Genomic DNA, 13,177 nt, shown 5'->3' with positions numbered 1-13,177 from the left:
AGGGGGTGGGGGGTGCGCTAAAAAATTGAAAATTAATAAACGGGGCAGGGGGGCGCTTATTCGATACTGTAGAGTAGTGTGTAGATTTTGTCCCGCCTGGTGATGTAGTGACTCCTGGAGTCCTGAAGGCTCCGATTGATACCAAGGTATATGCTGTAAATCCGTTAACTTCTCTGGTCAGGTTTACTACGCTGCATGTGTGAGTATACTGTAGAGATTTTGTCACCAGCTGGTCCGTATCGCATTGACTCTTTTCTTCCACCACCCCTCTTTCCTACGTCAAAGATTACCCTACTTTAGCCATTTTGACACGACCCATCACTTCTTCTGGGCGAGTCTCATCATCTGTCATCAGTGTCTTTCACCCCTGGCAGAGTAGAGGCCACATGACTTTGATAAATCGGCCCATTTACTATTCTACTGTGCATAAGAACATGTTAATATCCCCCCTTTGGGAATGGCCTAAAGACACTTTAGTCAGTAGCACTGCCCGGGGTGGGGGGGGGGGACCCAGTGTTCATTGTCTATCATGTCCTGCTGACAAAAGTGTACCTTAATCTGCTCTAGGCTGTCACATCAGGTCAAATGACCAGGTGACTGAAACACTCAAAATATATACATGTGCTTTCATTTCAAATGATTCCTGCGAATAGGACCTAAACGATGCATAATATGTGTCACGACGCGGTGGAATCAAGCGCTCATCAATTTTTGAGCAAATGGAGTTATTAGTATCATCTTAAAGGTTATTCTTTTGCCTTGCTTTCGGTGAAAAAAATATCCATTTGCCTTAAATAGAAGTGGAGATATTTGCTTTTGAAGGAGGTAGAGGTTGCCTGGTAGCAGAGGTAAAATTAGCGAGAAAATGGCCGTCAAAGGCTGGCAACTTCCTAAGCTTGAAAGAACTTGGAAACTGCAAATTTACATTTTTGTGCCTTTGATCAATGTTTTCCTGTAAAATCGACACAGAAATATCTTTTTAAATTTACATAAAGTATATTGAGCCAAAAAACAAAAATTCGATAAAAATTGTCTAACTGCCATTGTCTTCAATTTCATGATTTTGACGAGCCCCTGATTTCACCATGCTGCCTCACATATGACCTTTGTAACACCATTGCTACTGTACTTGAATAAAGACCAACAAAGAAGAAGATTGTTCTCCACACCGTCCACTCATCTCCTCCTCACACAGGCGGCAGAGCTGTACGACAAGAGCACAGAGGTACAGGTGTTGGACGCAGAAGATGTGGCCCGCGCCGTGGTGTACGCTGCCTCTCAGCCGAGCCATGTGGCCGTCAACGAGGTACTCGTGCAGCCTCTCCTCCGACCTGTGTGACCTGGGAACTGACCACTGAGCCCGCGACCTCTTGTGACCTGTGAACTGACCACTGAACCCCGACCTCTGTGACCTGTGAACAGACCACTGAACCCACAACCTCTGTGACCTGTGAACTGACCTCTGAACCCACGACCACTGTGACCTGCCAACTGACCACTGAACCCACAACCTCTGTGACCTGGGAACTGACCACTGAACCCACAACCTCTGACCTGTCAGCTGACCACTGGAGCCTTCAACCTCTGTCACCCTCTCCCATCCCCCCCTCCCAGGGCAGTGCTACTGACTGAAGTGTCTTTTGGCCATACCCAAATGGGGGGGTATTAACATTTTCTCATTTACAGTAGAATTGTAAATGGGCTGATTTATCAATGTCATGCTCATACTGTGCTGGAACAACATAGGTGGAACTGTTGCTTTTTCTTTCCTCATCCTTACCATTGTCGTTTTCCCTGTACTTCCTTTGTATGTTTGTCACTCTCTTGTGACCCACTATTTCCGGGGTGCCTTGACAGTCGAAGCAGACTTTGTGCTGTTGAGGCTAGAGAGGTGAGCAGAGTAAGCCTAATTCCCTGTTTGGACTTCTCCGTTGACATCCACCCCTCGGTGCATGAATAAGAGCATGCATCAGAATGACATTGAGTTGTAATCCAGCTTTAAATTATTATTGTTTATATTGCTGTTCATTTATATATGCATGTGACTGGAAGTCTTAGTGTGTGTGCATGTTTGTGTGTGTGTGTGTGTGTGTGTGTGTGTGTGTGTGTGTGTACGTGGTTGGTGAAACACCAAACCAATGTGCCAGGATCTTATCTTATGTCTGTGTGAAGTTGTAGTGGAGAATGGACCGTGCCGGAGCAAAAGAAGCAGAAAGGTTTCTAGTTCGAGGAACAGCGGCCAGTACTGGATGAGGATGGAAAAATCAATGGCAAATACTAAAACTGGGCAAAGAATCAATTCCTGAACCGATTCCCGCGGTTAGTGCTACAGAGGAAAAGTTCCGATTCTTTTCTACATGACCAACGGTTACCATAATATTATTAAAATGTTCTTTTTTTTTTTAAACTTATTTTTGAAAAGAAAAATGTTAGTGCCTCGTGTGTTTCGAAATCGAGTTTACCGTGGATCCTAAATCTGCTTGAAGCGGAATAAGTAACCGGAACTGGCTAGATGTTGGATTTATCGGAAGTAAAAGAAATAATTGCTTCTTTGCCGGCAGTAATCATGTAATTGACTAGGGGTCGGAACCACTGGAAGAAATCATGGATACCTGGAAGAAATCATGGACACCCGGAAGAAATCATGGACACCCGGAAGAAATCATGGACACCCGGAAGAAATCATGGACACCCGGAAGAAATCATGGATACCTGGAAGAAATCATGGACACCCGGAAGAAATCATGGACACCCGGAAGAAATCATGGATACCCGGAAGAAATCATGGACATCCGGAAGAAATCATGGATACCCGGAAGAAATCATGGACTCCCGGAAGAAATCATGGACACCCGGAAGAAATCATGGACACCCGGAAGAAATCATGGATACCCGGAAGAAATCATGGACACCTGGAAGAAATCATGGATACCCGGAAGAAATCATGGACACCTGGAAGAAATCATGGATACCCGGAAGAAATTATCACAACACAGATTAAGAAATTAGGTTCGGACTCGATTCCTACGATTCCTTGTTTGCAGTAATCAGGAACCACCCGCCACTACCAAAAACCCAACACAACAGGGTGGGGGCATAAGAGACATAATTCATGGAAATATTTGGATCCAGTTGTCCGTTGCTATCTACCTCCCTTGATATTTCGCTTGAAATTCGTACAGATCACAAAATAAATTACTATTGCTACACAATGAAAAGATTTCTGCATCCTGTCAGTTTCGCTATGTGCCAGCTAGGCTGTATATGGTCACTTTTAAGGACTAGCGGGCCAACCCAAATTTCGGGGATTTCCTGAATTTCCAGAAATCTTGACCTACAACAAAAGTGGGCTTTGCCCTACCTGTAGGAGAAGTTTGGTTTCATTGATGTGTATATTTGTTTGGTTACAAAGTAAACCCTCCTTGTCTTTTAAAGAAACTGAACAAGGGTCCAAAAACTTTACCTTCTCTTTTCTCAAAACAGCATTTTGCTAGATAGCCCCCTTGTGCTTAAAAGCGACCATTTGTTCCCATCTCATCTGTATACAAAGTCTTGGTCGACTTTCTCAGTGGTGATGCCTCCTCTTGCACTGTTTTCTGTGGGATGGTAAAGATTAAAGAAACAAGACCATCACATTTTACTCAGATCTTTGTTGATGCCTTTTCCAGGGTGTGCCATGCTGTCATTTATGACAAATATATAGTCAGTTTCGACTATTTTGACGACTGTACCTATATTTAGACGTATTTTATATTTCTTCTGTGTATTTGAAGAGGGAGGCTTATTGTAAAAATACAATTGTACGAGTACTTACTTTTTTCCTTACATTTTTGTCTCCCCCCCCCCCCCCCCCCCCAGGGCAGTGCTACTGACTGAAGTGTTTTTAGGCCATTCTCCAAGGGGAGATATTAACTTGTTCTTAAACACTGTAGAATTGTAAATGGGCTGATTTATCAATGTCATGCTCACACTGTGCCGGAACAACATAGGGGGAAACAGCTACTTTTTCTTTCCTCATCCTTACTATCGTCATGTTTTCCTCTACTTCTTTTGTATGTTTGTCACTCTCTTGTGATCAGCTATTTCCGGGGTGCCTTGATAGTCGAAGCAGACTTTGTGCTGTTGAGGCTAGAGAGGTGAGCAGAATAAGCCTGATTCCCAGTTTGGACTTCTCTGTTAACATCCCCCCCTTGGTGCTCATATTATGACGTTATGCAGTTACCACACACTTACTGTATCAAAAGTTCTAGTCGTTGACCTTGGGTTCAGTTTTCAGCTGATAATCTCTAGTTGATTTTCCTAGAAAAGTCCTGATGGAACTCTGGATTCTTTCCTTGTTTCTTTTGAGCTTTTGCTCTACCCCTCCCCCCCTCCCTTTTCTGAGTTATATATCATGTTTGTGTTCGTTTTTCTGTTGTCTTCATATGAACTCAAGATGTCGAAAGTCATCTTCTTTGTTGTTGATTTTTTGGAATCTGTTAATAAACCAAAGTATACTTGATATGATGTTTATTATTATATTTTTATATTACATTAATTAATTTAGATGTATGCCTATTTAGAAATGTTTATCTTTTTTCATTCCTGAAATGTGAACTGGGATGTATATACTTGGACTATAAGAAATAAATAAAATGATATACAGGTACAACATTTATAGTTTTCCCCCAGGGAAAATTTGAGTTGCTCTGGCTTGTTTTTATATATATATATACAGGGTGATCCAAAAAAACCCTTTACAACTTGTTTTTTTAATATCTTCCTCCATACTGAAGTTTTGCGGTTCAGATTTGAACATAAGGTTTGGAAGCCAAAAGGAATTTGTCTGATATGTATTTTAGATAAGTCCATTGAATGGTTTTGCTCTATAAAGCGCATTAAAAAAACAACCCATTTTCAACCTCGTCGCCATTTTCATAGCATGACGCACCAGTTCGCATTAGGCCTACCACTGAAAGTTGCAACAATCGCGCCATGTTGCAAGCTACAGCAGTCTAACAAGTCCACACAAGTCTGCAGATATTATTTTTCCCAAATTTTGTTCGCCTGCTTTGATCAGGGTTACGTTTAGTAAAGAGCAGACAGCTTTTTGTATTGAACATTACCTCTCCACAAACTCACCATCCCTGACATTTCGTAAGTTCTGCGCACGGCATGGAGAGAATGCTTAGGTGCCCTCAAGACCTTTGGCGTCATGAGTAGAGAAGTTCCGTCAGTTTGGATCTATAGCGAATCAGAACTAAAAAGTTCTTTAAAACATGACCGCTTCAGGTCGAACACGCACCATACGCAGCCCTTCAAACGTCACCAGAGTGCAGATTTCAGTAGCCCAGCCCCATGAGACGTCTGTCCGTAGACGATCTACAGCTAGGACTTTCCTACACATCAACAGTCTGCATTCTCATGGCAGATCTTAACCTTTGACCATACCATGTTCATCTTCGCTAGGCAGAGATGACATGAATCAAAGCATGGCAATGTGTTCATGATTCCTCGATTGTCTAGTAAAGAGGGATCATTTCCTCGATGACATTTGGTTTAGTGCAAAGCCCATGTTCACCCTGCGGGATATGTTAACTTAAAAAATGCTGTCTATTGGGCACCCCACTCTATTGTCTCTAGAAGCCATTTCTTAGTGAACATGTACAGTGTATGAAGCTTTAAAAACTCATGGTTTAGCAGGTCCTTGTGTTAGGGCGCCACTGACCATTTCGAACGTCGCGTTAAAAATGTGTCGAGTCCAAAGGAGGGAATGTGGAGCACTGCTTCTAGGAATTTCAAAATGAAATCATTAGGTTTTTAAAACTCTGCAAAAGAAATTAAATATTGTTTAAATGTCACAGGGATGGAAAATTAATGTCAAAGAGAAAATAAAGAAAAAGGTCAACTAATCTTTTCACGACTTCCTTAACAAGATTTTGAAACATTGGTGAACTTTGCGTTTTTGGGTGCTTTTATCTTTTAGGCGTTTTCGTTTTCAAAACTTGTTTCTTCTTCGTGGATTTTATATCAAACAAATTCGTTTTGAATTAATTATATCTGTTCCAATTCACAGCATTCTAGAACAATTTTTGCGCGAGATATTCAGAAAAAAAGTTGTAAAGTTTTTTTGGGATCACCCTGTATCTATAGAAAGTGTCTACGTTCTCTAACGATAGAAAACGTATACAAGCTGTTTACGTTCTCTGACGAATAAAAAAAAGTAACAAAAAGGCAACCCATTTTCCGGTAGAGGTAGGATGCAGAGGTTTTGTAGCAACAAGCGCCCGTAAGTGGATGAGAGTGGCAGGACTTACTGCAAAGAAAAGCAACGAACTCACAAACTCCCTTCAGGAGACAGCAGAGAAAGCCAGTCATTGGATCTGGTTGAAGCGAGAGGACTCAAGCTGGAATGAATCCTAAAGTTGGCAGCAGAGGAAAACAGTCGAACTAACATGGAGACCTCACATCGGTGAGGGGGCTCGGTGCGTCAGAAAAGCTGTAGAGAGGAAGAGCCCGAAACAGCGACGCATTCTCTCCTGATGATCTCCATGCTAGAGTCCGGGATACGGAGCGTTCGACGGTGAGCAGTGCATACGGCTGTTTAGACTACGTACCTACCAGTAGCAGGTGTATGCTACGGACATCCTGGAAAGACAGGACGACAACCCGGAGTGACGGGTGGACATAGGGAAAGACCGAGGACGTCGGGAAAGACCGACGGTGGCAGGGGCTAACTACCCAGGTCACTGTAAATATAAGTTACGTCAACCAATAGAAAAGACAGCCCCGGGATCCACCGAGAGGGGGGAGTAGAGGATGGATCCACAAGGACGGATTCAATGGACAATGACCTAAGCGTTAAAAGGACAATGCAGAAAGAGAATCAAGAGAACAGCTTTATGTGCGAGCAGTGCTACAGAAAGTTCGATACCTGGCGAGGGCTGAGAGTGCACCAGGGAAAAGTCTGTTTAAAGAAGAGAAGACAGTGCAGATCGTCAGATTGTAAGACGCGAAGCAAATCATCCCAGGATGAAAACCACAGCGGAGCGATTAGTGCTTCAGTCGACTCTCCTTTCACCCTGTCCCAGCAAGAGATGGAACAGCAAACGGAACCAGGGTTACGGAAACCCAGAATACTGTGGCCTGCTGCTAACGAGAAGGCAAAATACAAGACGTTAGAAGAAGAAGTCCAGAAGAAATTGAAAGAAGTCAAAAAGAGTTCTAACAGAGGGGATGCTAAAGAAATATTGAGTGCGTTTGCGACCATTATCTATGACTCGGCAATAAAAGAGTTTGGTATTTGTGAAGGAAAGAAAAAGACGGAGAAGAAAAGTGGATTGAGTAGAAGGCAGAGAGTACTTGCACAGCTAAGAAAACAGAAACGAGACTTGCAAAAGCAGAAAAAGTACGCACCACCAGAAGAGATAGAAGGCCTAAGAATCTTGTTTGAAGATCTTAAGAAAAAGAGCAGAGACCTACAGAGGCACGAAAGAAGGTGTACCAGGAGAAAAGAGAGAAAAAGGGAACGTGAACAATTTCTGAAGAATCCTTATGAAGCAGCAAAAAAACTGTTCACAGAGGCACGGAGTGGTAAATTGGAATGTACGAAAGAGGAACTCGATGCTTATGTTAAGCAGACGTACAGCGATTCAAGAAGAGAAGAACCGCTTCCTTATATGAGAGGCCTGAAGCGTCCAGCTGCCCCCGTCGTCAAATATTACCTGGGACCAATTAGAGAGAAAGAAGTAGATGAGTTCGTAAAAAAGCAAGAGCAAAAAGTGCACCTGGAGGAGATGGCGTGTCTTATAAGGTGTTCAAGTATTGCGACACGCTGAGACACACCCTCTTTGAGATGCTAAGAGGCCTTTGGAAAGACAAAGAAATCGTCAAAGATTGGTGCAGAGCGGAGGGCGTGTATCTACCCAAAGAACAGAATGCAAAGGAGATAGGACAGTTCAGACCTATTTCAATCATCAACGTGACGTGCAAGATCTTTATGGGAATACTTGCAAAGAGGACTGTAGCATATTTGCAAAGTAACGGCTATGTGGATGAAACGGTACAGAAAGCCGGGGTACCAGGGATCCCAGGCTGCATCGAGCATGCTTTCACCATTTGGGACACAATCCAAGAGGCCAAGAAAAACAAGGAAAGTTTAAACGTAGTGTGGTTGGATCTGGCGAATGCCTACGGGTCTGTTCCCCATAAATTGCTGATGAAGGCAATGGATTTTTTCTACGTCCCACAAGAGGTGCAAAACATTATGAGAGAATACTATAGTAACTTCCAGATGCGATTCTCAACCGCAAATTTCACAACGGAATGGCACCGACTAGAGATTGGGATTGCAGCTGGCTGCTCTATATCGGTCATCTGGTTCATCCTGGTAATGGAGATGCTACTGAGATCTGCAGAATGCTGTGAAGAAGAAGCAAAGGTGAGATCACCAAAGAAAGCCTTTATGGATGATGTGACCCTACTGACAAGAGATGGAGACACAATGCAAAGTGTGTTGAATCGGCTCGATAAGCTTATCACCTGGGCCAGGATGAAGTTTAAAGCTAAAAAGTCTAGAAGCCTGACTATTAACAAAGGAAAACAGAAGCAACTGAAGTTCACAATTGCAGGGGAGCAAATGCCCACAGTAAAAGAACAACCCGTGAAAAGTTTGGGTCGGTGGTACTCAGGAACTCTGTCTGATAGGAGTCAAGGCGTGGAAATCATGAAGCAGGCTGAAAATGGGCTGAAAGCAATTGACCAGACAAAGCTTCCAGGAAAGCACAAGATATGGTGTCTACAGTTTGCCCTCTACCCTCGATTGGCGTGGCCACTGACAATGTATGAAGTTGCTTTGTCAAGAGTTGAGATGATCGAAAGAAAGTGTAACAGCTACATCAGGAAGTGGCTGGGGCTACCCCGTACCATTAACACGTCATCCCTGTACAGACATAGAGGTGCGCTTCAACTACCTCTCACGTCAATTGTGGAGATCTACAAAGCAGGCAAGATTAGAACCGTTTTGATGTTGAGAGAATCAAGGGATAAGGAGATCAGTGGAAAACCTCCAGATGTCAAAACAGCCAGAAAGTGGAAGGCAGAAGTTGCAGCTAACGAGATCATCTCTGCATTGGAGCATGGGGACATTGTCGGTCCAGCGCAACCTGACAGATTAGGGCTAGGTAATGGCGACTTTAGACCTTTCAGGAAAATGTCTCAGCGAGACAGAAGAAAAGCTGCAACAAGACATATGCAAAAGATGGAGGCAGAGAGGCGAGAAATTCATCTCATCCAGTGTAGCCAGCAAGGACAAATGACCAGATGGGAAGAGCATGTTGTGGAAAGAAAAGTCGGGTGGAGTGACATCTGGAAGTGGAATACATCAAGGCTGAGCTTTCTTCTCCGGTCTACGTATGATGTTCTGCCTTCACCGGTGAACCTTGTCAGATGGAAGGTACAGGAGGACAACAAGTGTAGATGCGGTAAGCTAGGAACCATGAAGCATATTTTGTCAAACTGCAACCTAGCTCTTAACAGATACACCTGGAGACACAACGAGGTGTTGAAAGTGCTCACGAAAATGGCGACACAACAGGTGGAAGAAGGAAAATATGCCCCCAAGATACAGAAGCATGGACCCACCAAGATTGCGTTCGTTCCGCAAGGAAGCAAGGTTGCCAAAAGAAAGAAAACGAACGAAGCCATGAAAGACCAGAGCGGAGGCACATGGGAAGTAGCTGCTGACTTAAAAGGCTTTGAGAGATTCTTCCCCATTCCAACTACGAAAAAGCCAGACATTGTGTTATGGGAGGAAAAAGACAAAGAGGTACACTTGGTAGAGCTCACGGTGCCCCACGAGGACAATATCTATGCCGCTCATGAGCGGAAAGAAAACCGTTACGAGGCACTCGTCGAACAATGTGAGGAGGCAGGATGGAAGGCAACCCATTTTCCGGTAGAGGTAGGATGCAGAGGTTTTGTAGCAACAAGCGCCCGTAAGTGGATGAGAGTGGCAGGACTTACTGCAAAGAAAAGCAACGAACTCACAAACTCCCTTCAGGAGACAGCAGAGAAAGCCAGTCATTGGATCTGGTTGAAGCGAGAGGACTCAAGCTGGAATGAATCCTAAAGTTGGCAGCAGAGGAAAACAGTCGAACTAACATGGAGACCTCACATCGGTGAGGGGGCTCGGTGCGTCAGAAAAGCTGTAGAGAGGAAGAGCCCGAAACAGCGACGCATTCTCTCCTGATGATCTCCATGCTAGAGTCCGGGATACGGAGCGTTCGACGGTGAGCAGTGCATACGGCTGTTTAGACTACGTAGCCTGTAGGGCCCTACTTGGACTTCCGGATAAGGCTAGGCTACTTTTCAATCTTTCTTTTTCTTTTTCAAATTGGTTTACATTATGTTGTGTCGTTAGATCTACATCAAATAGGTCCGCCAGTCCACTCATTGAATTGGGTTATTTCATGCACTAGATCTAGGCCTATCGTAGACCTAGCGTTGATATGACTGACTTGACCTTGACCCACGTGATTTGATTTCATGACAGTGATGTCACATCACACACCAAATCGGCAATGTTTTTCCACACATGTGAATTTGGTATCATTTATGGTCTCTCACGTTGTATCACATAGGCCTACCTTGGCGTTGAGGTGGGAATACGCATGAAAACTGCAAGCTATTTTCTAAATACTAATTACAGACGGCCTGATCTTCAGTGACTTCTTCAAACTTTTAGGGGAGGGGGGCATCAAAGTACACCTTCCTAGGGTGAAAAGTGTAGGTCTACAACATAATATTATTATGAAAAGGGAGGGGGGGCTGGTGTCATCTGGATGGAATGACAGAAGGTGTTGGTTGCTTGTTAGGGGTTTAACGTCGCTGTAAAGGCAAGATGCGGTACTGTAGACAGCTTTACTTTCCCGAGCATTTTAATTTCGCGAAAGTAAACTTAATAGCTTGTGAAAATAAAGTGTAGGCACTGTGGAAGCAGCAATGTCGACTCGTTTCCATGTTAGATAGAGTGAGCGAGCTATTTTTAGGTTCTCTACTAACATTTAGAGAACGTATACAACTTGTATACGTTCTCTAACGTGAGAGAACGTAGACACTACCATATAGATATAGATATACATGTATATATAATGAGGGGAGAGAGAGAGAGAGAGAGAGAGAGAGAAAGAGAGAGAGACATAATCTTCCTCCCCTCCTCGTCTCCCAATCTCAGCTCTACCCCGACCCCAGCCACCTCCACTTTGTGCCCCCTGTTGGTCCGACTCCCACCCCACCACCACCACAGTGCACTGGTCAGTGGTCAGTCCCCTCTCTGTCCACCGACACCCCAGTGCACTGGTCAGTGCCCTCTCTGTCCACCGACACCCCAGTGCACTGGTCAGTGGCCAGTCCCCTCTCTGTCCGCCGACACCCCACCACCATCCCAGTGCACTGGTCAGTGGTCAGTCCCCTCTCTGTCCGCCGACACCCCGCCAACCACCCACTCATACAGTGAATACGAAAATTACAACACAAAAAAAAAAAAAAAAGGAAAAAGAAAACCAACACATACAGGTATGTGGGTGACAGTTCTGTATTGTCCAGGTTGAAGATGCAGACAAAGACATAAACAATCTGGCAGTACAGAGATTTGATTTATGTTAAAATTTTTATCTCTAGCAACATATAATTTACATTTTTATTACACCAAACACATGACATAATGAGTCATATCAACTGCAACATCAAAGAGATCACAAGTTCCTCACAATTTTGCACCAATCTACTAACAAAAGGAAATAAATATATCGAAAACAACAATAATCATAACATAACATAAAAGACCCATTCTATCCCTAAATTAATGCCTGGTGAAAGTAGTGAAAGCATGGCAAGACAGCTTGAGGATAGAAAGAGAAGCACAGCACCGTTCATTAAAATGTAGCTTTTGAAAATAGCAAGACAAATGGACAGAAAGAAAGCAGGGAGAGCAAAGATAAGGTTCACACTGAGCAGGAGATTTTTTCCCCAAGACCAGATTTCATTTTTCCAAGACAAATAACGTGTCATTTCGGCAAAAAAGATTTCGTTCAGCATGCAAAAATAGAATACATTATGGTATACTTCAGAATGCATAAAGTCGAGGCCTTCGAAACTTCAAGGAAATATTTTTACAATAGATTTAGTTAAAAATTTGTTTTTCCAAGACATTTTCTAAAAATTTTCCAAAATTCCAAGAGTTCTCAAAGACCCGTACGAACCCTGCATAGATAGAACCCACCAGTGTCATCCTCCAACCACCCAAAGGGACGTAACTGGATCACTTTGAAATTTAAAAACAAAAACAAACCCAAAAACTCCCGACCTCACAAAAAAACATTGACCTGCCAAACAAAGAAAAGAAGGAGGAGAGATAATTTAGAGGATGACAGAAGTTTGAAAGGAAAGAAGGAGGAGAGATAATTTAGAGGATGACAGAAGTTTGAAAGGAAAGAAGGAGCAAATTATCTCAGGGCACCCACCAACCACCCACGGCTGGAGGACTCAGTAGTAATCTTGGAAGACGCATTCACTACAGAGGATGTGGGCAAAGGAGGGAACGCGCAAAACATACAAAAGAAGTAATGGAAAAAAATGATGACAGTAAGGATGGGGAAAGAAAGACCAACACGTTTGTCCCATCGTTAAGGCTAAGGTGCTGCAGGAGTATATTGTATCTTAGAGATGTGAGGCTAAACTTGGTTTTAGTAAGAGTTTTACTGCACTTGCAACACAATAAGGTCATGTAAGGGTTGAAGATTAGAGGTGTTGCAAGAGTATGCTGTATATCTTAGACAGAGAGAGGGGGGGGGGGAGGCTACGCTTGGGCTGAGGGTACAACATAACAAGGGCATACAGCTTGCTGGTGAGTGGGAGTTGGCGCTATACACATTTTATCTAGTATTATTATTATTAAATTATAACCGGAATATGTTGTCATATTTCATACACCATAACATTGTACATGCGCTGTAATAACGGGAAGATTGCGGGGGAGAAAGGATCTCTGATCCGGATATGTAATTTGAGCGGACACCTTTCCCATATATTTACAGGTGAGAGAGAGAGAGGTGGAGGGAGGGAGGGAGGAAGGAAGACAAATTGAAAGACAGACAGAGAGAGAGAGAGAGAGAGGGAGAGAGAGAGAGAGGGGGAGAGA

At 43.5% G+C, this 13,177-nt stretch overlaps 3 protein-coding genes across 3 annotated transcripts in view; all 3 read left to right on the top strand.

The window, feature by feature from the left end:
* The window catches only part of LOC101856850 (uncharacterized oxidoreductase SAS2370), a 13,470-nt gene extending 11,802 nt beyond the window's left edge, over nt 1-1,668 (top strand). Inside the window, exon 6 of the mRNA XM_005111030.3 lies at nt 1,196-1,668. Coding sequence (XP_005111087.1) covers nt 1,196-1,339 — 144 coding nt within the window. The 3' untranslated portion in view covers nt 1,340-1,668. The remainder of the gene's footprint in view (nt 1-1,195) is intronic.
* Nucleotides 1,669-6,851: 5,183 nt separating this feature from the next.
* On the top strand, nt 6,852-7,817 carry LOC106013552 (protein PRRC2C-like). The gene has a single exon (XM_013089576.1). The coding sequence runs from the start codon at nt 6,852-6,854 to the stop codon at nt 7,815-7,817; it is 966 nt and encodes a 321-aa protein (XP_012945030.1).
* Nucleotides 7,818-7,834: 17 nt separating this feature from the next.
* On the top strand, nt 7,835-11,494 carry LOC106013551. The gene is made up of 3 exons (XM_013089575.1): nt 7,835-8,984; nt 10,688-10,740; nt 11,213-11,494. Exons 1-3 carry the CDS (start codon nt 7,835-7,837, stop codon nt 11,492-11,494), a joined length of 1,485 nt encoding a protein of 494 aa, XP_012945029.1.
* The last annotated feature ends 1,683 nt before the right edge of the window (nt 11,495-13,177 follow it).

The sequence above is a fragment of the Aplysia californica genome, unplaced genomic scaffold (assembly GCF_000002075.1).
Source record: "Aplysia californica isolate F4 #8 unplaced genomic scaffold, AplCal3.0 scaffold00988, whole genome shotgun sequence".
Taxonomy (NCBI): domain Eukaryota; kingdom Metazoa; phylum Mollusca; class Gastropoda; order Aplysiida; family Aplysiidae; genus Aplysia; species Aplysia californica.
This window is presented reverse-complemented; position numbering and strand designations above follow the sequence as displayed.

Excerpts from the sequence above, each read along its gene's own strand:
- LOC106013552 (XM_013089576.1), top strand. The coding sequence starts at position 6,852 with ATGCAGAAAGAGAATCAAGAGAACAGCTTTATGTGCGAGCAGTGCTAC.
- LOC106013551 (XM_013089575.1), top strand. The coding sequence starts at position 7,835 with ATGCTAAGAGGCCTTTGGAAAGACAAAGAAATCGTCAAAGATTGGTGC. Across the intron at positions 8,985-10,687 it reads TGTGGAGATCTACAAAGCAG|ACGGCCTGATCTTCAGTGAC; the intron begins GCAAGATTAGAA and ends TACTAATTACAG. Across the intron at positions 10,741-11,212 it reads TAGGGGAGGGGGGCATCAAA|CTCTACCCCGACCCCAGCCA; the intron begins GTACACCTTCCT and ends TCCCAATCTCAG.